At 43.1% G+C, this 24,202-nt stretch overlaps 1 protein-coding gene across 1 annotated transcript in view; it reads right to left on the reverse strand.

Annotated features, from left to right (window-relative positions):
• trip4 (thyroid hormone receptor interactor 4) overlaps positions 1–23,980 on the reverse strand; it is a 96,668-nt gene extending 72,688 nt beyond the window's left edge. The window contains 8 exon segments of the mRNA XM_052042576.1: positions 4,012–4,141; positions 8,234–8,318; positions 9,607–9,819; positions 16,040–16,089; positions 16,092–16,175; positions 17,663–17,832; positions 20,890–21,201; positions 23,527–23,980. Of these exon segments, the coding sequence (XP_051898536.1) occupies positions 4,012–4,141; positions 8,234–8,318; positions 9,607–9,819; positions 16,040–16,089; positions 16,092–16,175; positions 17,663–17,832; positions 20,890–21,032 (875 nt within the window). The 5' untranslated portion in view covers positions 21,033–21,201; positions 23,527–23,980.
• Between the last annotated feature and the right edge of the window lie 222 nt (positions 23,981–24,202).

Genomic DNA, 24,202 nt, shown 5'->3' on the forward strand with positions numbered 1-24,202 from the left:
TGGTAGGGCCCAAGGAAGAGTTGATGAACAAAGGGACTTTGGGGTACAAGTCATTGATTGCTGAAAGTGGAAGCACAGGTGACAAGATGGTGAAGGCATAAAATGCTTGAGTCATCAATTCCTTTCCCCTCCCCACAGATGCTGCTCAACTTACTGAGATCCTCCAGCAATTTTTTTTGCTCCACTTTCCAGCATCTGTAGTCTCTTGTGTCTGGATAACAGACGCTTGTCCACATTGGTTGTGGCAGAGAATACAAGAGCTGGGACATTGGGTTAAAACTTTATAAAACATTGGTTAGGCCATACCTGGACTTCTGTTTGCAGTTCTGGTCACTACACTATGGTTAGGACATGGTTGCATTGGAGAGGGTGCAGAGCAGATTGACCGGGATGTTGCCTGGACTGGGGCATTGCATTTATAGGGAGAGTCTGGAGAGAGTGGGCTTGTTTTCCCTGGAGCGGAGGAGGCTGAGGGGGGACCTGATCGAGATTTGTAATATTATGAGGGGGATAGATAGGGTGGATAGTAAAAATCATTTTCCCTTGGGGGTGTGTCTAAGACAAGAGGGCATAGGTTTAAGGTGAGAGGTCGGAGGTTCAGGGGGGATCTGAGGGGGAATTTTTGGAGTCTGAATACACTGGCTGAAGAGGTGGTGGAGGCAGATAGCTCTCATATTTAAGCAGCACCGAGATAGATACTTAAATCGCCAAGGCACAGAAGGCTACATACCTGATGGAGGAAAATGGGATAAGAGTAGGCAGATACAACAGGAGGCATGGACCGGAGGGCCTGTGTCAGTGCTGTACAACTCTATAATTCTAAGTTTACAAGAACCTCTCAAAACAGCTCAACGTAAAATAGTGGAGATGACCCACTTTTAAGCAAGTTGATTTTATAAAGCACTTGATTGGGTGCCCTTCTGTGTGAATGCACTCAGTCTGGGAATGGAACCACAGCCTGGGAGCTTGAAAAAACAGAGTCAGAGTGATACAGCATGGAAACAGGCCTTTCAGCCCATCAGGTCTGTGCCAACCATCAAGCACCCATTTACACTAATCCTACATTAACAAACCTCATACTCTCCCAACATTTCCATCAATTCCCCTGCTTTTACCACTCATTTATGCACTCAGAGTAACTTACAGGATAATTAACCTACCGACCCCACATGGTTCTGGGATGTGGGAGGATACTGGAGCACCTGGAGGAAACCCATGCAGCCACAGGGAGAACATGCAAACACCGCACAGACGGCACCGGAGGTCTGGTTTGAACTCAAGTCGCTGGAGCTGTGAGGCAGTAGCTCTATTATCTGTGCCACTGTACAACCCCAAGGAGAAACAGGGAAGGCAACAAGACAACAGCAGATTAATCTACCTTTGCCCCTTTTCCCACCATCCAGGGAACCGAACTTTTACTTAGGTGTTGACTTGGATTCCAGGTGAAACAGTTGCAACTCTTCCAAGTTAGTGTGTGGCATTCGATGCTCACAACGTTCACTCATCTGCAGTGCAGAAGCCAAATGCAGATTGGATGACTGCTCTGCAGAATGCCTCTGTTCTGTCTGCAATGGCAACCCTGAGCCTCCAGTCACCTGTCACTTTATTCCACTCCCACTCTAATCCTTATTTCTTCTGCCTCCCATATTCCTCCTACAAGGCCCAAAACAAGCTTGAGGAACAGCAGATCAACATCCACAGGGGCATGTCACCACCTTCAGACTTCATATTGAATTTAACAATATCCGATAATCACCTTTTATTTCTCTCTCCCCACAGATATGGTAGTACTTTTCAGATTCAATTTCTTTCTTATTTTCCTCCTCTTAGGCTCCTTCAAGACTGCTCTCTACTCTACTCCACTCCACTCCCTATATACTCATGACTGTGTGGCCAGATTCTGCTCTAACTCCATCTACAAGTTTGCAGATGATACCACCGTAGTGGGTCGTACCTCAAATAATGATGAGTTGGAGTACAGGAAGGAGATAGAGAGCTGAGTGACATGGTGTCATGACAACAGCCTTTCCCTCAATGTCAGCAAAACAAAACAGCTGGTCATCGACTTCAGGGAGGTGGGGGACGGTGTACATACACTTGTTCACATCAACAGTGCTGAAGTCGAGGAGATTGAGAGCTTCAAGCTCCTAGGAGTGAACATCACCAACAGCCTGTCCTGATCCAACCACAGCCAAGAAAGCTCACCAGCACCTCTACTTCCTCAGGAGGTTAAACAAACTTGGCATGTTCCCTTTGATACTCACCAACTTTTATCAATGCACCATAGAAAGCATCCTATCTGGAGGCATCACGGCTTGGTACGGCAACTGCTCTGCCTGGGACCGCAAGAAACTGCAGAGAATTGTGGACACAGCCCAGTGCATCACGGAAACCGGCCTCCCCTCCTTGGACTCTGATTATGCTGGCTGCTTCACCAATGCAGCGAGAGGTATAGACAAAGACACCACCTACGCAGGTCATTCTTTCTTCTCCCCTCTCCCATCAGGCAGAAGATACAGAAGCCTGAGAGTACATACCACCAGGCTCAAGGACAGCTTCTATCCCACTGTGATTAGACTATTGAACAGTTCCCTTAAACGATGAGATGGACTCTTGACCTCACAATCTACCTTGTTGTGACCTTGCACCTTATTGTCTACCTGCAATGCACTTCCTCTGTAGTTGTGACACTTTACTCTGTATTCTGTTATTACTTTTACCTTGTACTACCTCAATGCACTATGTAATGAATTGACCTGTACGAACGGTATGCAAGACAAGTTTTTCACTGTACCTTGGTACAAGTGACAATAATAAACCAATACTTTGGTCAGTAACCATTACCATGACAACTTTGGTCTGCACCCTATCACAGGCATTCCTTCCATTTTCTCTACCCCTCCCCTTTCTGCAACTTAAGACGTGTTTGAATTTTACATTGTGATGGAGAGTCCTTGACCTGAAACATTGACTCTCCTCCCTCCTTGGCTCGCTGAGTGCTTCCGGTGTTTTCTGATGGTTTTTTTAAGATTACAGCAGGGGTGGAAAATGCACATTCACTATACAGAGACAATGAGTTGCTTATGAACAAAACAAACTGTTCTGCTACCATTACAGAGGAGGCAAGTGAGAGTTTTGGGAGACAGGCATAACATAGGGAATCTATGCACCAACAAGTTAAACTCGCTGCTCAGAAAATGCATAATGCTCAGCCACTTCCAATAACCAGGCTGACTGCACTAGTTATCCATTGTAAAGGCTTGTTACCAGAATTAATGTTCACTCCAAATGTTGAACATCGAACAGGACTAGAATGTTCACCATACAAAATGATTTCATTATTTAATTACATTAATGATGGATGAACATCTTAATTCCAACCTGGTTCCATATCCTTTAATACATACACATAACAAAGATTTTTTAGTGAGATTTTTAAATAATTGATTGATCTCAACTAAAGAGCTTTCACCAATACCTTTCCTATGAAGAAATGCTTTCTAACATCAGTCACGAACATCCAATTCTAAGTGCATACTGCCTTGTACTGGAAGTCTCACAGAGAATCTGGTTTGTCTCTTGTACATTCTGTCAAATCTTTTAATTATTTCTAATACCTCAGTTAGACCACCATTGTTTTTCTAGGCTCAAGGGAATACGTCGAATTTATGCAACCTCTCCTCGTGGTTTATCCCTTTCAGCCCCAGTGTAATTCTAATGAATCTTTGCCGCACATCTTCAAAGGCCAGTACATCCAAATTAGATACAATGACTAGAACTGACCAAATACTCCAGATGCCTAACCACCGGATCTCTTAAGTAACAGAAGTTTTAATACCTAGACTATTAACCAGATTGCATTTTTATGATCCTCTGCATAGCGTCATAGTCACAAAACTAGTATGAGAATGTCAGATTGCGCAGTTAGTTGCGACACTTGCAGGTGTTTATCCATAGTTTTGATTCGATTTACTCAATGAGTCAGAGATACTGTTGTGCTCTTCCTCTTACCTGGTTTTGTCATATTCCAATAGCTTGTCTTTGTGTTTAATGGCTTTCTCCAGACCAGCCTTCAGAACCACTTCCTGATGGGGCAGCAGGTCCCTCTCAGAGGTATCAGGATTCCCAGACATATCTGGACCTACAAATATCCAACAGGTTTCAAATTCCTCCTTCATTACGTATCCACAGCAGAACATTTGAAACAGGTTGATGCCATTACAGTGTACAAGTGGAGTCCTGTGTTTGGTGACTGACCAAGGAGCCTTAAACAAAAAATCATCACCAGAAATGCTAAGCTAACAAGTTTTTCATGAGGCATTTTAGTATCTGCTGATATACTTAATAAAAGCCTTTGGTGAAAAATAACTTGAAGATTTTTACTGGTGGTGGAATCCCATTGACAGTTGTGGAAAATATGGATTGAATATGGAGTGGATGTGGACATTCAATGTGGAGGCTAGTGGGGTGGAAGGCGAGGACAACCCAGCATGGACAAGTTGGGCCGAAGGGCCTGTTTCCGTGCTGTATTACTCTATGACAAGGAGAGCCCTAGCCTTGTTCTGGCTGGGATTTTCAGTTTGTAATAAAAGCATTGTTCAATCTAATTTGCAACTTCAGATCATGCATAAGCAACTTAAAGCCAAAGAAGCATTTTTGAAGTGGAGTCACTGGTGTAATGTAGAAACACTTTTGCAGATTTGCATATATAAGCTCCCACAAACTACAATGCAATCATAAGCAGATCATCAGTTTTAGTGATGTTGCCTGAGGGATGACAATCTGGTCAGGAAACACTGGATCTTTTGCCTTACAGTGCCAAAAGGCCAATTATAACCAAGAGGGAAGACCAGGCTTAAAGGCAAAATCCAATTCAAAGGGCAACACCTTCAACAGTGCAGTGTTCACACGCCACTGCAGTGAAACACCAGCCTTGATAGGCTGTCTAGTAATTCCCAAAGCATATGATGAAAACAGTTGTGTTGCCTCTGACAATTAGGTAGACCTGCACATAAACCATTTGGTCAAAATTCTGGAGCAACTATAGTCTTGCACATCTTCAGAAATGTAGGAAATAGACCATCATAGTGCATTGATCAGACTAACTCATTGCACTACAGTTTTCAAATACATTCAAGTGCAAGACTGACTGTCTTCCAATCTTCTCAAGTCATCCAGCGCTATTCATCATGAACAAGCAATAATTTCACAGTAAAATATCAGGTTTTACTTAAAAATTGGAATACTTGATAGAAGTGGCATTATTAATGCTTAGGAAATATTTTAGAAATATTTAACTGACAAAATACGACAGACACTGCAACCAGCTCCACAGCTGGGGAGGGAGGTCGGGTAAGTGAGTGTAGACTGTGCCAATTAACTGCCATTCCAAGGAATTAACTTAAGTGCCGAGGTAAGTAATCTTTCAGTTATGCTCAATTCACCATGGGGAGTAATTGAGCTGAGACTTGGCACTTTACCAGGATGAACACACTGTGGAATTAATCCACATCACACAGCTCATTACTGCAACGAGTAATTGGCACCTACTGACTCCACACCAGTACAGTACAAACTTTATTCATGGTACAGACTGAACCTGCACTTGGAACAGACAAGATCAAGGGAGGAGTTCAAAACATTGAAGGGAAATAGGAAATACTTGACATAAAGCTCAATAAATGGACAAGAAAGATTTAAACTGACTGGTAAAAGAACCAATGCTGACTTGAGGCAGATGGAACATAGAACAGTACAGCACAGGAACAGACCCTTTGGCCAACAACATTTGTGCCAATCATGATGCCAATCTAAACAGCACATCTGCCTGCACATGGTCTACATTCCTCCATTTTCTGCCTGTTCACCTACTTGTCTAAATGCCTCTTAAATGATACTATCGTATCTGCTTCCACCACCTCTCCTGACAGTGTGTTCCAGGCCATTACCTCTCTTTGTGTCAAAAAAACTTGCCATGTAAATCTCCTTTAAACTTTCCCCCTCTCACAAAGCTATGCCCTCTAATATTTGACATTTTCAAAGACTCTATCTACGCCTCTCAAAATTTTATACGCTTCTATCCAGTCACCCTTCAACACTCCAGAGAAAACAATCCAAGTTTGGCCAACCTCTCCTTATAGATTCAGTAATAAATTTCACAGGACTTGGATAAATAGTTGAAGGGAGAAGATCTGCAATGCTATAGCAAGCAAGTGAAACTATTGTATCACCCAAAGATCCAGTATAGGTGCTTGAAACCAGTCACTGGCTCTAATCTTTACTGAACAAGTGAGAGGAACATTTAGACAGTTAATGAACATTCATGTCACAATAAGGAGCATGACATTATATACTGCCAAATTATTGTTCAATACCAGAAAACACAACTGAAAGCCATATCTCAGTTGATGGTGCTCATCCAGATCATGGATTCAAGCCCCACTCCAGACACCCAAGCACATAATCTAGGCTGACTGTACTAGTACTGCACTTTTGGAGTTGCTGACTTTCAGAAGATATGTCAAACTAAGAATTTTCCTCTTGGGTAAACACCACAGATGTCAGGGTGCTATTTCTAACCCAACACGTAGAATAACAGCTGTTGTTTACATAGTATCTCTCGCATTGCACGATGTCCCAAGGTGCTTCATAGAATTGTGAGCAAACAAAATTTTACACTCAGCTGTGCAAGGCATTACTTGGTCAAGAGATAGGTTTTAAGCAGTATCTTAAGGGGAGAAAGAACGAGAGGTTCAGGAAATTATTTGCAGATGTTGGGGATAGACAGCAGAAGGTGCAATCACAAACAGTGGAGCAATGCAGAGGCCAGATTTAGAGCAATGATGTTATCGTGGGGAATTGTCTGGGGGGGGGGGGGGGGGGGGGGGGGGGGGGGGGGGGGGGGGGGGGGGGGGGGGGGGGGGGGGGAGATTACAGCAATAAAGGAGAGCGCGATTAAAGAAGAATATGCTCCATTCCCAGAAAAAATATAGAACAACGTGGAAGCAAAATCTTAGCTGTAAATTGCTGGAATCCACTCTGACTTAATTGTTTTTGGTGATGAAAGTGAAGGAATTAGAGCTTTACAATTCAAGCCTGGATGGCATTTCACCCTATCGGCCAAGGCTAAATTTGAACTTTGGTCCTGAAGTGGCCAGCACCCTTTAATCAGAGCACATGCTGTACTCAGAGGAGAGGTGACACAGTGACAGTGCAGCTGCCATAGCTCCAGGGTCATGGAGGTCTACTGTGCCATAGCTCCAGGGTCTACTGTGTTGTCCAGTGCTGTGTGCAGAGATTGCATGTTGTGCCTGTGACTGTGTGAACTTTCTCCAGGTGCTACAGTTTCCTCCAATGCCTCAGAGCAGTGCTGGGAGGTTAATTGCCTGCTATAAATTGCTGCTGGCATTAGATGGCAAAAGAATTGGGGGAAGTTGATTATCATGAGACAATAGGTCACAGGGAAATAAATGGGGAAATGGAATTGACTGGATTACTCCAAGAGCCAGCATAGACTTGACAGGCCAAACAATCTCCTCCTGTTGTAAGAAAATTTGAAATGTGAAGAAATAAAATTCTACGGGCTCTGCTCTTTCCCACATTGGGCATTTTGCCAAGTGTGGAGTTGCAATAAGCTGGTCCGCCACAGATGACTTCAGACCCAAACTAAGCCTGTCCTCAACTGACACTCGTGAACTTCTGCTTTCCAGTAGAGGTGGGTGAAAACCTGTAGAAACAAAAACTTGGGGGGCCTTATCTATATTTAATAAATTGTAATAAGGGCAGATATTTGCAGGACCATCCAACTAAAAAATATAAATATTTGACATTTGGTAATAATTTCAATTGGGAATTCAGGAGTAAATTCTATACCAGAAAATGATTAGAATGTGGAACATCCCCCAGTGTTTGCATAAACGTATTTAAGGGAAATTGGATAAACACATAGAAAGTGTAAGGAATTAAAGCTTATGCTAATCAGGTAGACAAAGAGGCTTTGGGGACACCAGCAATGAACCATCAGCTCAAATGGTCTTGTCTGTGCTGCAAGTTCAATGTAACGTTTCCTTCCAAGACAGGAGGCTGATGTAGGACCCAGTCTATTTCATGACAAATGCAGAATAACAGATCAAGAATTGAACTAAGGACCATCTGGTCTGCATGTCCATTGCATGCTATCTTTCATCGATCCAACAGAGAACAGCAATTTCAGTTCATCAGATATATAACTAACCTGCAGTCCCCATGAGTTTCTTGCGCAATTTCTGACTCTTGTTTGAGTCACGGATAAGAATCTCTTGCTCCTCTTTTGTGCAAACCTACAAGAGATACATTTAGTTTATTCTTATTTTTTCAGGTACTACTCTACATAAAAAGGAAATTAGGACATGATTTCCCTTTTCATCAAGCCTCTCTTTGCCATGTAAAACCAAGCTTCCAAGTTTCCCAGTCAGACACTTCCCTCAATTAACCACTCAGAAGTGCAATCCCAACTGTTCTCTCTTCCTTCTAGATACCAAGTATTTAAAGGCGGAATCTGAAAATTGAAAACAACAAAATATGTCTGACAATAACAATGAAGTTTGATGTGCTGCAAAATAGGAATGGGCCTATATTGGTCTGTTCGAGGAGTAGCTGTGAGGGAAAGCTGCTTTGGATAAAATCATTAATCTCCCCAGGTGGCAGAAACAAATATTCTAAATTTTGTTCACAAAGGTGGGAAAAGTGTAAGGAACCATGCTGCAGAGTGCAGAATAATTACCAGGGAAGTCTGATGGTTATATTAGAGCAGGATAAAATGTCGGCACAACATTGTGGGCCGAAGGGCCTGTACTACGCTGTAGTGTTCTATGTTCTACGAACATAAAAAATTAAAATTAACTAGGTTACTTGGCCCCTCAAGCCTGCCGCACCTAATTACCATATCACTCCGTACGTACACAACTGATATATTCTGCTTAGTAGTACAAGAACATAAGAAAACAGGAGTAGGCCACTCAGCCCCTCTAGCCTGCACTGCCATTTGAAACGATCACAGATGATGTGCCCCGGGTCTCATCTCCTCCTGCACTCTCCATCATTTCCCTGCTCTGCTGAAGGAGCCGATGAAAGCTGCTAGTGAACAGTGGGTGTTAACAGCTTTGCATTCCCTCAATCGGCTTTTTCTGTGCGTCAGCCAAGGAGTGATCAGCAGCAACACAGTCCCCATTACAACATCACAGTCCACTCACCTGGAATGCTTGTACCACAGCTGGGATTGATGACTAACTATCAAACTGGCCAATTTTTATTCTTAACCATGGAACTCCCAACCCCCTTTCTCTTTCCCTCCTAAAAACTAATTTCTGGACCAAATCAGGTAATCTGGCCAAGATCCAAAATCTTTGTGATACAGATCACGAGCACATCAACAGCATCAATAGTTAGTCAATTAGTTATTGCAAGGGGAAAACTGAACATTGAAACCAGCGCAGAAATCAGAGCAAACAACAGATATTTCAGTGAGGTGAATGGAATTCTTTTAGCAATATATAGGCTAGCTCTTTGCTGTTTTCTATGTGACAAAATTGGGCCTCAGAGCTTCAGGTAGGAATGCTGTGCACTCACCAGCAGTCCACAGAACATGCAGGGTCCTGATCCTTCCTGCACGCAGACAATGCGGCCACAGCCCAGGCAGTTGTTGACAAGCTTGTGTGTCTGTCCTAAGCATTCACAAGGATGGCGGCCTGGGAGGGTCACAGCGAGTCTGTCCTCACCCTCTTGTGTGTACAGGGACAAGTATTTTGTCTTCTTCTTGGATGAAGAACTAGCCTCCTGCGCCTGGTTAAAAATAGAAGCAAAAGTAAGGAGGAGTCACAAGAGACTGTGGATGCTGAAATCTGGAGCAAAAAAAACAAACTGCTGGAGGAACTCAGCGGATCAGATGGTGTCTGTAGAGGGAAACGGACAGTCGACACTTCGGGCCGAGATCTTCGTCTGGACTACATCTGTGATCTAAGAAACCTGGCAGCTCCCACAAACACTAGGGAGGTTAAAAGTAAAAAAAAGTGTTTCAATGTCATTGTGGAACAACAAATAAGAGTCACACAGCACAGTAATGGACCGTTCAACCCACCACATCCATGCTGACTTCTATGCCATCTGAACTAACCCCACCTGCCTGCATTAGGTCTGTATCCTTCCATACCTTGCCTACTCAAGTGCCTGTCTAAACGTCTCAAGTGTAGTGATTGCATCCGATTCCACCACCTTTTCAGGCAGTGTGTTCCAGATATTGTTGGAATCCCAAGCACTTGACCAATCAAAGTGAAGGATGAATAGGCAGGATGATAACAGGGATGGATGGGTTTGTCCCATCACAAATGGCTAAAGAAATTAAATCCGTAATGTTTGGAGTTATGAAGAATGAGGGGTGATCTTACTGAAATATACAAGATACTGAAGCAGCACAACAGAGTAGATGTTAAGATGTTTCCACTAGTAGGAGGATCTCAGATGAGGGGACATAGATATAGAATTAAGGGGACAGTCATTTAAAATCGAGGTGCACGAGGGGGGTGGAGGGAAATGAGACTTCTCACCGAGGGTGGCGAATCTCTGGAAGGTTGTGGAGGCTGAATCATTGGGGGTACTTAAAGAGAAGCAGATAAATGTTTGAAAGATCATGGAATTGAGAGCTAAGGGGAATTGGCACAGAAAAGGAGAGGAGGCTGGGTTAGATCAGTCACAATCATAAATGGTGCAACAGACGAGGGGCCAAAGGGACTTCTCCTGCTCCTATTTTCTTTGTCTTGCATTATAGCCTCGTGTCCTCCATCAAGAGCACATGGAAACCAAGTGAAGATGGCAGGAGTGAATGGCAGCACCTTCTACTACCTGTCCTATCAAGCACCTCCTGCCTCATCTGTGGAAGGAACTGTGGTCACGACCCATCTCAGAACTGGGATGGAAGCAATTCATTCTCATCCCCAGGGGACTGCCCGAGGAAGGAAACACTCCAAAAACAATGCTTCACTTGTCCGAGTGGGTGGGAGGCTGCCAAGCAGAATTGGCTAGAACAGCAGTAATAGTAAATTACTTACAAAGTGCACAAAAACCTATAGGCTGTAACCTGGAATTCACATTCCTCGATACACTGAGGGAATTTCAGCACCAATTGATTCTTGCACCACCTGGTGGCCAATTTCAGAAAGGTCCCCAAAATTTACAGTGTGGGCACAGGAGGAATTGTTTTGAGGAAACTTCTTTCCTCCTCCTCCTCCACTCCACTCCCCCAGTAAATAACTTGCCGACAGATTACACTTGCCAGATGTTCATCTTCAAGAGAAGTTTGGAAGAAGATATGGTTAAAGACTAAGCGATTAAAAAAGGAGAAATTTAAATGATTTTGTTTGCCTTTGTTTTTCAATACTTTTATATCCTTTATCGAACTCGTAAGCCAACAGGCAACACCTGTTTATAGGTAGCTGTCAATGCCATGTTCGTTAGATTACCACCAGTAAGACAGTGATGGCACAATTTTCCCACTCTCCCTCCCTCAGTGAAACTACAACTATAGGCAGCTCTCAGGAAATGTTGCACCTTGAATTAAAGATCAGTAATGCTGGAAATGCTTAGTACATCTGATTAAAGGGCAGAAAATGTTGATTGTTTCTCTCTCTGCACATGCTGCCCGACCTGCTTAGTGTTTCCAACATCTGCAGTACTTTGCTTTCAGAATACTGTGCCTCAAAAAGTGCCACCGGACTCGATCATGCATTCAAAGAACGGTTAGTCATCAATTTGGATGCTGAATTCTCTTCCCACAATTGGTCAAAGACAACTGCTTCAAAAGCCTTATGTTTATGTGGCACCTTTCACAACATAAGGATTCCCCCAAGGCATTTTTACAGCCAATTACATATCATCATAGTTGTTAAGTAGATAGTTTAGTGGATGATTTGCCCACAGAGAGTAATGAGGTCATGACCAGATCTTTAGTTTTGTTAATGTTGATTAAAAGATAAATATTGACCAGGACACTAGAAAGACCCTACTTTTTTTTTGGAAGTAGTGCACAATAAACCAGACAGAACAAGTGTTTAAACAACGAAAGGTGCAGCATTCCATCAATGCGAGTTGAGTTTACGTGCTCAAAACTGGTGTAAGAATTAAACTCTCAAACTCCTGACTCAGAGGTCACAGATGACTCTTTATCCAGACTTTTAGACTCGCACTGTATTTGACTGAGTGACTCGCAGAGTTATAGAGATGTACTTTTTTAAAAAAAAAGTAGAGGTTAAAGGTATGTATTGTTAAGCATCAATCTTTGCATAATGCTACTGGAGCACCTTCAGAACCTTTCCTTAGTGCTTCCCACAGCAATAAACACAAGTGCTAAAACAATACAAGCAAAAGTGGCGTGTGATTTTTAGAGGTCAAGGACCTTCTCAAATGGGCCCAAGGAAAAGGTGACCAAATAGTTATCACACCTCCAAACTGACGATACCAGATCCAACCATGTGATCAAGTATCACACACAAAGGAATGAATCTTAATGATAGTAAAGTTTCACACTGGTTTAAAAAGATGTTGATGCACTTGATTCTTCACTTATCATTCATAGCTCCATACACAACCTCAGCACATGGTTATTACACAAAATGTCAACCTCCTTCCAATTCAATTATTTCCAGCAAATCACTTTCATTATTCAAAGGACAGGAGCCGACAGGGGTCTCAGTCACAGAGACTCCACACAGGTGTGGGTGCATTCTACGAACTAACAGCAGTGCTTAACAACATTCTGAGACTTGCCAATATCCCCTTCAGCAAAATCCAAGGGATGCCACGAGTGCTGGAGTACATTGGAAAGAGGATTGAGTGGGTAGATCACCGGAATGTCATTTTTAAATTGAAAATGATTTCCACAATGCACCCGCATTCTTTAACCACTGGGGCCAAGGGTACTCCATTTCCAAAGGCGTGTACCACGTAGACCCAGATCAGTTTCAGACCAAATCAGGCCAAATTTGTCAAAAGGCACAGAAAATAAAGCAAATCAATTAACAAATTGAGAAACAGGCAGCTCCCTCAGAGCACAAATCCAATCAGCAGATGAGAGTAACTGAGGTCTGCTCCCATTGCCCAAGCTGCTCGCTCATGGATCAGGGCGAGAATAGGATAGTGAAATGTACCAGGAGACCCTTGGTTAAATTGTGCCTGTATCAGAGCATTGGAAGAATATTTCAATTAGTTCCACTTTCCCTAACTCCTCCATTTTCTCTTTTTCCTCATTTATATCCTATATTCTTCTGAAAGATTGAATCTTCTTCCACCACCAGAATGTACATTCCATGTCCCCATAACAGTGGGTTTCCTCCAGGTGCTCCGGTTTCCTCCCACATTCCAAAGACGTACAGGTTGGTAGGTTAATCTGGGTTTAAACGGGAGGCGTGGGCTCATTGGGCCAGAAGGGCCTGTTATCGTGCTGTATAAATAAAATATTTAATTACTTTCGGGCTGTTATTTAAAAAACTTTTAATCTCCAGGGTTTCCAAGCTGGACTTCCCTTCACTGGCCCTGCTTGAACTGCACAAGTAGACCTCCAATGTAGCTGTGATGCTTTCCCCTGTTGAATAGTCACACTCAGTCCGAAGGCCAGCTTTGAAATGGCGCGAGCAGAATTAAACCCAAAGTGGAGTCAACATCTTCAGGACAGACAAGCAGAAAATTGTTAAGGAAAAGATACCATGAAACCTTAAATTAGATTTCAGAGTAAGGATTTAAAAGTCTCAAGTTTATCATTGAAAATTTACTGAATTAGCTTTACAGTTCATAACTGGACCAACTGATATTGGTAAAATGAATAAAAAAGAGAAAACCATGAGACTTTAGGTGGACAAATCTACAGAATCAGTTGGTTTTCACTGTTGGTATTTAGAAAGAATAAGTGAGCAAATTGCAGCTGTTACTTCCAAATTGCCAAATCACCCTGAATTCAGGAATTGCCATTACGAAGTTTCAATCTATTATTTGAAAGGGGAGGGAAGGACAACACAACTGGCGATGTGTCAATTTAACATCAGTTGCAAGGTTACTGTAATTAGAAAAAGGGTGGGTGACCACTTGTACACTTGTGAGCTGATTAAGGAGAATCAGCATGAATCTGAGGAATGGCTCATGCTTAGCTAATCGAATTGAATGGTTTGCAAAGATTAAGAGAGTGCCCATATATGTTGTCAGTCTGAACACCGATATGTGATAAGATTCAAAGGGAAGTGTAGGTCAATAATCGGTTAAGGATTTAGGAATAAGAGGAATGGAAAATACACCAGAAAATGTTGGAAGCACTCAGGTCAAGTAGCTGCATTATTTTACTTTCTACATGAAGGAAATAACGAAATGGGCCAAGCAAGAAAGGATAATCCTCAGGGACCCACTTTTCACAGCAGGAGATTTGTATACAGTATCCAAGTTTGGAGATCACATTAAATTAGGAGACTTTAAGGTGTTTTGAACAGGGAGTTAGATGGGGCTACTAACAGACAATGTTTAAAAGGATTCGTACAAGCACTTGGATAGGAAAGGAGAAGAGGGATACGGGCCGAGTGCAGGCAAATGGAATTACTGTAGATAGACATCATGGTCAGCATCAATGAGTTGGGCCGAAGAACCTGTTTCTGTGCTGAACAACTCTATGACAGTATAACAGAGCAGGCAAGTGAAGTTGAGGAGTGATGTAGCTGTTGTAGAACACAGAACAGTACAGCACAGAACAACACACAATGTTGCGCCAAACTAATTAAACTAATAATTAAATGCCTAACTAAACTAATCCCTTCTGCCTGCACAATGTCTACGTCCCTCCATTCCCTGCACATTCATATGCCTATCTAAGAGCCTCTTATACGCCTCTATCATATTTGCCTCCACAACCGCCTTGGCAGCGCATTCCAGGCACCCAACCACTCTGTGTAAAAAAAAACTTGCCCCGCACATCTCCTTTGAACTTACCCCCTCTCATCTTAAATGCATGCCCTCTGGTAATATCCCTTTTGACCCTGGGAAAAAGATACCAGCTGTCTAATCTATCTATGCCTCTTATAAATCTTATAAACCTCTATCATTAAATTGATAAAAAGGCAAGTAATACAAGAATTTCCTCCTCCAAGGGAGTTGAGAACAGAAGAGGCACAAATTTAACATTGGAGTTAGTCCAATCAGGAGTTTTTGTTAGTCCAACAAAAGTTTTTTCTTAAATCTGAGCAAGGTGAAATGGAAAATGGATGAAGGGCATTGTTGAAAGTATCCTGACTGGTTGCATCACGGCCTGGAACAGCAATTCCAACCTACAGGAACACAAGAACCTGCAGAGAGTGGTGGACACAGCCCGGTCCATCACAGGCACAGCCCTCCCGACCACTGACAGCATCTGCAGGAGGTGCTGCCTCAAGAAGGCGGCATCTATCATCAAGGATTCCACCATCTGGGCCATGCACTCTTCTCGTTGCTACTGTCGGGCAGGAGGTACAGAAGCCTGAAGTCCCACACCACCGGGTTCAGGAACAGCTACTTTCCCACAACCATCAGGTTCTTGAATTGACCTGCACAAATCTAACCCTGCCTCAGCAATGGAACACTACAGACCACATCTTGCACTCCTAAGGACTTATCTCTGATTGTGTCTTTGTTTTTTGCATTAAGGTTTTGTTTTTACACAGTCTTTTTTTTCCTCTCTCTTTAGTCCTGTATAATTTATATTCTGTGTGTTGTCTGTACCTAAGTGCCTGTGATGCTGCTGCAAGCAAGTTTTTCATTGCAGCTGTACCTCACCGTACTTGTGCACATGGTAATAAACTCAACTTAATTTTACTTGATGATCAAGAGAAGACTCAGGAGGCTGAATGACTTATTACTCCTCATAAAGTCAGGTCAAATCTCAGTGCCTCTGCATCAATTCATTGCTCTCTGCTGTCCAGGAGCATCCAGAACTGCTACATCCGCCACACTCCTTGGTAGCATAAACAAATGTAAAAGTGGGTTTTGGCTTCAAACTGACCTTCAACAGATCCATGGGTGTTTTAACCTCTTCAGCAAGAGGCTGTTGCTCAGAACAGGCAGCGGCTCCTGCTTGTTCCGACCTTTCCGCTTAGACTTCTTGAGCTGGTCACTTGCTTTTGATGAATCTGGAACATCTACAGAGAGAAAGACTTGCAATGATAGCGCACCTTTCACCAACTCAGGTTGTTTCAAAGACTTTACAGCCAGAAGTGCAGTCACTGTTGTTATCTAGGAAACGCAGCAGCCAATCTGTGCAGATCCAGGTTCCCCAAAAAACATGATATTAACCAGATAATCTACTTTAACAATGTATTTTCAAGAATAAAACTTTTTCTTCTTGTCATGTAACCCCTCAGGATTGATGGTGACTTGCTTTCACTGTGTTCTGAGGTGACTGATGAGACCAATGTGGGACCTGCCACACTCTACCACAGATGGGGCAAGAGGTGCCTGACAGGACAGGCAGATTGATAGTTTGAGAAGTAGTGCACTCCTGCTAATTATACTGGGCTTCTGTGTGCTCCCGACACGTGGTTCTCAGTGCCATGCAGAATGCTCCTTCCCCATCACTGATAGTATCTACAGGAGGTGCTGCCTCAAGAATGCACATCTATCATCAAAGATCTTCACCATCCGGGCCGTGCCATCTTCTCCCAGCTACCATCAGGCAGAAGGCACAGAAGCCTGAAGTCCCACACCACCAGGTTCAGGAACAGCTACTTCCCTTCAACCATTCCGCAAAACCCTAATCACTACAGTTTAACAACACCATGACCACATTGCACTAAAGTGGACTTTGGTTTTTTTTGTTTTATAACTGTGTTTTCTTGTAAAATTGTGTATTATGTTTAATTTAGGTTTATCTTGTAAATGATACTATTTGCCTGTAATGCTGCTGCAAGTAAGTTTTTCATTGAACCTGTGCATACATGAACTTGTGTATGTGACAATAAACTGACTTTGACTTTCTTCGCTTTGAGTAAGGAGTGTTGGACAATCAAGGCTCAATCCTGGCACAAGGCTCATGGAGGCCAAGGAGATCCCTGCGCTCCTAAATGCATCTGACACCTACAAAAGGCACCTAAAGGCACTGCAAAGATACCACCAATGCTTTCCCTGCAAAATCATCCAATTCATTGAAAGAGCAAGTGAACCAATGTCAAACTCCTCTCCCACAGTCCAACATCCCCAGCACTGAGGCTCTGAAGGACTGGCCTGATGCCTGACACTGTTCACATGCCTGACACCAAACTCCCATAACAGATACTCTATTCCAAGCTCGATCACAGGACAACATTACCAGAAAGACAGGGCAAAAGATTCAGACACAAATATTACTATGGGCATTATACACAAATTGTGCTGTACTTTTTCTACTAGTGCCATAGGATCTTTTGCATCTGTTAAAGAGGACAGATGAGTTAAAGTCTCATCTGAAAATCCTACATCTAACAAGTGCAGTGCTGCCTCAGTTCAGTATTGGAGAGGCAAAGTGTTCAGAATGCTTTAAGTTCCAAATTAAAATCCCAATTAATTAGCAGTAAAATCATGGTTATTATTGCAGCTATTAAAACTGAACCAAAATTCAGAGGATTACATTCCATACTCAGTTTGCGCATACCATCTTTTTTTCTGTATAACTGTCCTTGTCCAGGAGTAGGTGATTCTCGTGATCGCTTCCACCTTTTCAGCAGCTCGCTGATGAAAAGCTGCTTCTTTCCATCAGTCCCTTGTATTAAGTCAGCAACATACTCTTCAATTCTTCTGCACTTTCAATCGACAAAAATATACCTGTTAATCACAAAACCAAATGTTTTGTTTTAATGATAAGGAAGGGGTGAGAGAAGAAATTGTAAATTTGTATTGAGGTTAGAGGAAGTAAACACATATCACTTTCCTCCTCCCAGTGGTAGCACCAGGAATCCTGTCTTAAATCAATACAGGTTAAAATTACACCATCCCATCAACGTTCACAGTACCAATGTGAACATTTCTAACATTCTCTGTACAGATATGGATGTCACTAGCAAAGGCAGTGTTCTTTACCCATCCCCAAATCCACTTGAATCATCTATGTTGCTGAGGGTCAGGAGTCACAAACAGGCAAAGGACTATAGATTCCATTCACCAAAGGATAATAAACTAGATAGGATTGCTGTAAAGATCCTGTTATTTATTCATCCAATTGATTAATCATTACTGAGGGTAAATTTTTTATTCAGAGTTAAATTTAATTTTGGAAACTCCACTGTGAATTACTCCTCTTGCCATTTTCCTATCACACATATCACACTCTCATGAAAATCAAGGACCAGTAGATGCTGGAAATCTGAAACAAAAACAAAAATGCTGAAAACATTCAGCAGGTCAGGCAACATCTGTGGAAACAGAAACAATGTTTCATACCAAAGACCCTTTGTCAGAGCAACTCTATTCCTCCCTCCACAGTTGTTGTCTGACCTGCTAAATGTTTCCAGCATTTTCTGTTTTTATTTCATGCTCCTTTGTGCCTTTGAAAGCTAGTTGAGGGTTAGAACATAGAACAGTACAGCACAGGAACAGGCCCTTCAGCCCACAATATCATGCTGAACTAATTAAACTAGTAATTAAACACCTAACTAAAATAATCCCTTCTGCCTACACAATGTCCATGCCCCTCCATTCTCTGTACATTCATGTGCCTATCTAACAGCCTCTTAAATGCCCCCATCATATTTGCCTCCACCACCACTCCTGGCAGCGCATTCCAGGCACCCACCACCCTCTGTGTAAGAATCTTGCCCCACTCATCTCTTTTGAACTTACCCCCCTCTCACCTTAAATGCATGCCCTTGTTATTAGACATCTTGACACTGGGGAAAAAGATACTGGCTGTCTACCCTATCTATGCCTCCCATAATCTTTTAAACTTCTATCAGGTCTCCCCTTAGCCTCCACCGCTCCAGAGAAAACAACCCAATTTTGTCCAACCTCTCCTCATAGCACATGCCCCCTAGTCCAGGAGCATCCCAGTAAACCTCTTCTGCAACCTCTCCAAAGCCTCCATATCCTTCCTATAATGGGGAGACCAGATTGAATGCAACACTCCAGATGCTGCCTAACCAGAGTTTTATAAAGCTGCAACATAACTTTCTAACTCTTGAACTCAATGCCACATGCCTTTTTTACCATCCTATCAACTTGTGCAGACACTTTCAGGGAGCTATGGACTTGGACCCCAAAATCCCTCTGTACATCAACACTGTTAAGGGTCCTGCCATTAATTGTGCACTGTCCCTTTATACCTAATCTCCAAAAGTGCAACACCTCACACTTGGCCAGATTAAAGTCCATCTGCCATTTCTCCACCCATATCTGCAACTGATCGATATCCCACTGTATCCTTCGGCAATTTTCTACACTATTCACAATGCTGCCATCTTTGTATCATCTGCGAACTTAATAACCCACCCATACATATTTTCATCCAAGTCATGTATATCACAAACAGCAGAGGTCCCAGTGCAGATCCCTGCAGAACACCACTAATCAGAATGTCCCATCAAACACTACCCTGTCTTCTATGGGCAAGCCAATTCTGAATTCAAACATCCAATTCACCGTGGATCCCATGAATCTTAACCTTCCAGATGAGCCTCCCACGAGGGACCTTCTCAAACACCTTACTAAAATCCACGTGGACAACATCCATAGCACTACCTTCATCAATCACCTTCGTCACCTGCTTGAAAAACTCAACCAAGTTAGTAAGATATGACTTGCCCCACACAAAGCCATGCTGACTGTCTTTAATTATGCCATAGTTTTCCAAATGCTCATATTGCTCAAATCACAACCACCCATTGGATGAAAAAATTCTTCCTGATCTTATTCCTGAGTACTTAATTGCTAATGTTAACATTTATGATGGTAGAGGATACACTGGATGAATTATTTTCTTATCCAGCAATTCCTACACGAACTCCATTCCCCTATGACCAGCATCCAAAATTGGAACAAATCATTGCACCATGAACATCAACTTCTGGCAACATATTCATTTAATTGTAAAAACTATCTACTTTCATCACATCAGCCTGGCCCCCTGTCTCATCAAATCTGAAGTCAAGTCGAGTTTATTGTCATGTGCACAAGTACGGTGAGGTACAGGTACAATGGAAAAACTTGCTTGCAGCAGCATCACAGGCATGTAGGTACAGATAACACACAGAGTATAAATTATACATTAATCAGCTGCTCAAATCCTCATACATTGCCATTCCCTTTGATTTAATTATTCCAAAGCTCACCTGCCTGGCCTCCCTCATTCTACTCTTCCTAAAATTGATCTCATCCAACCATCTGCTGCCAATGCCCCAATATCTCAAATCCCTATCACTAAAGTGCGCCAGAACTCCCTGGCACACTTGAGTTCTACTTTAAAATTCTCAGCATCCTTTCAATTCCCTCTATGGTCTTATTCCTGCCCTAAACCCCCCACCCAACCGACACACCACTTCCCAACCCCCAACTACCCACCCTCCCACCACACCTACCCACCCCCACCAACTCCCACACATACCCACCCACCCCACCCCCACCACCTCCCACACATACCCACCCACCCCCACCCCCACCACCTCCCACACATACCCACCCACCCCCACCCCCACCACCTCCCACACATACCCACCCACACCCACCCCCACCACCTCCCACACCTCTCCCACACATACTCACCCATTAACTGTTCACCCTAGGCTGGGGAAGAACGTTGTGGGGTGGTCGCTGGGGCCACCCCAGGCCCGGACCCCGAGCTCCCGCCTCCCTCGCCACCCTTAGCAAACTCGCCCGACAGCTCTCACTCACTGAATCAATTCCTCGTTCACTTCCAGACCGAACTTCTGAACCAACTCCTCCCGACACCAACATAAGAGAAACTCCGAGTCTCCGACCATCTTCCCTCCTCCGATTTCCTTCCCTCCTCCGATTTCCTTCCCAGCGGCGGCCATTACAACCACCCGGAAACATTCCCCTTACACACACGACACATGTAAAGGGTCCAGTTCACCAATACTTCCCCCTACGGCACCGCTGGCTCTGCACTAATGTTCCGACCTCTAGGAAGTCTGATTGGTCTCCGAGCGAGCACTCTCTTCATTAAAACTAAGCAACTTTTATCTGAAAGAAGATAAACTAATACAAAGTTATTCGAACAAAATAAATCAGTCTATTCTGATTATAGTGATATAAGTGGAAATGACAGCCGATGTTTGTTGGCATCGCAGAAATATAGCTGTGTCAACACCTGTGATCAAAAGACATGACTTGTACTGAGACAGTGACCAATGTGTGATATTTGAGATTGATTATCAATCTAAAGTACAAACTGTGGCTGCACAGTACAGCAACATTAGTACTGTTGCCACAACGCTCCAGCAACCCAGGTTCAACCCTGACCTTTGGTACTCTGTGTGGAGTTTTAAAGTTCTCCCTGTGATCGTGTGGGTTCCCCTAGGGTGCTCTGGTTTCTTCTCACGTTTGGCCACCGTAAATTAGAAGGTGGGAGGCAGGAGTAGCAGGGATGTTGATGGAATTGTGACAGAGAATACATTACAGGAAATAAGTGGGAAAATGAGTGCTGGCATACATTCAATGGACCGAATGCCTCCTCTTGTGTCATGAGAAAAAAAGATATAAAGAACTTTCATCATCTCCCCCCAAACTACTGAAGTAATGGAATTACCGCGCCTCAATATTAACATCTATCTCCAAGTCAGCAGATGATGAACTTGAGATCTCCTATCCACTGCTTTCAATTGTTGGAGCAGAAAATCTAGCCTAACAAACCAGTTAAGAGAGGTACAAGATTTTGGTTCAGACATATCACTCATCTTCATCTTCCTTGTCAGGATCAGAAATCCCATCATACAGGAGACACAAGAGACTGCAGATGCTGGAATCTGGAGCAACAAACAATCTGCTGGAGGAACTCAGCAGGTCGAGCAGATGACCATTATAAAGAGGAGAAGGGGAGTGGTGAGACAGGAGTCTGAGGTGACTGGAAGACTGGGGTGGGGTGTAAGATGACAGGCAGGTTGCGCCAGGTAAGGGAGGGGAGGGGTTGCAGAGTTGGGAGACAGTGGCAGGAGAAAGATAGATGGAGGCAGACAAAGAGAGAGAGAGAAAATATGGAGAGGCAGATGGAGAAGGAATAGAAAAAATCTTTGGACTTGTCTCATCACTCCCCTTCTGCTCTTTATACTGACCGCCTCGCCTCTCCACTCTCAGTCTTGATGCAGGGTTTTGACCCAAAATGTCGACAATTCCTTTCCTCCCGCAGATGCTGCTTGACCTGCTGAGTTCCTCCAGCAGATTGTCTGTTATCCCATTGTACTATTTTGAAGATGAGGAGGTGATTTGTTCAGGCCAACTTTCCAAGCAACCCCACCTCCTCCCACCCAACCACGCCAATATGACCACGATATATTATCTTCCTATTATTCCATTGCTGTTTTGAGACCTTGCTGTTGTGAAGCCACGTTTCCTTTTTTTTCTGCTTCCCATTATGTATGGAATAGAAAATAAGGAAAAATGCAGATGCTGGAAATCTGAAATAAAAATGGACGACACTGGAAATATTCAGCAGGTCAGGCAGCATCTGTGGCGAGAGAAACAGAGTTAATGTTTCAACTCAAACACTCTTCATCGGTACTGGAATAATGAGAAAACAAGCTTTTTCTCTTAATATTATATCTGTCCTGTAATGTTAACAATTTTTCTCTCTCCACAGACACTGCCTGATCTACTGGGTATTTCCAACATTCTCCCTTTGGTTTCAGGCTACAGTAAGAGCTCTGACCTGCACTTCACAGCTTTTAAATCCCTTTGCTTTCTCTCTCTCTCTTTCCAACTGTCCTCATTATTCTATTAACCAGGCAGTTCCGTAAATATGCAATCCTTTCCTCACTCTATCAAAGATATTCCTTTTGTGCAAGCCATTCCTCCCCATCCTTGCCACAACTTAAAACTTTTCTTTCTTTCCCAGCTCTGATGAAGTGTCTTTGACCTGAAACCTTGACTTTGTTTCTCTTTCCATTGATGCTGCCCAATTTGCCGAAAGATTTCCAGCAATTTTCTCTTTTTTATTTAAGGAATGGAAGCAGCCTCTCTTTACATTGTAAGGTACCATGTTTAAACACCACGAACAGTGGATTTATTTAAAAAATTAGATATGCACACTCCCTAAAAGTGGATCTGAGGAACTACTTTCAGATCCACTGTCTCCTGATGCATCTTGATTACTTAACTAAATGACCCATTGAGAAAGAATAAGCATTTTTTTTAACTATTGGCTAATGCCCTGCCATGTCTTTGGTTGATTCTTTTGTAAAAAGTAACTATAGTTTTACAAAGGAAAAATCAAATCAGAATGCAGTCCTGGAGGTCTATAACGCACATATGCCCATTGGTCTTGGAAAGCCACAAACACGCTGGTAGCACTACCTTTTCCCACTCAGGAACACCTGGTATAAGTGTGGCCACAGAAGAAGGGCAGGCTGAATGAATCAGCTGAAAACTGCAGATACTGGAAATCTGAAATAAACATAGGAAATTTTGGAAGCATTAAGTTGATCAGATAACATCCATGTCACATCCAGTAATCAGATGGTCTTCAATGTGGAACATGGGCTCTGCTTCTCTTTCCTCAGATGCTGCCCGACCTGCTGAGTGTTTCCAGCATTTTCTGTTATGAATCCGTTGACAGCCTGACACCTGGATCCGTTAATGGTCAAGCTGGTAAGATCCACTAACAATGAAGTCCCATGAAACGCTTTCAAACCCACACGAGCTTCCTAAAGGGATGGGGCATGCAATTGACGTTCAACCAGACCACGGAGGATGAGAGGCTGCAAACTCCAGCATACTGGCCACAGCATCTTCCTAGACCAGTCACATCATCTCCTCCTCACTGATCATCAACACAGGTGCACCTCAAGGCTGTGTGCTGAGCCGCATGCTCTACTCTCATTACACCCACAAATTTGTGGTTATGCACAACTCCAATGTGCAAGTTCGCTAATGACACCACTGTTGTTGGCCAATCACTGATTGTAATGAGTCAGTGTACAGGAGTGAGATAGAACATCTGTTTGAGTGGTGCTGCAATAACAGCCTCGCG

Source organism: Pristis pectinata, chromosome 32, assembly GCF_009764475.1.
Source record: "Pristis pectinata isolate sPriPec2 chromosome 32, sPriPec2.1.pri, whole genome shotgun sequence".
Lineage (NCBI taxonomy): Eukaryota > Metazoa > Chordata > Chondrichthyes > Rhinopristiformes > Pristidae > Pristis > Pristis pectinata.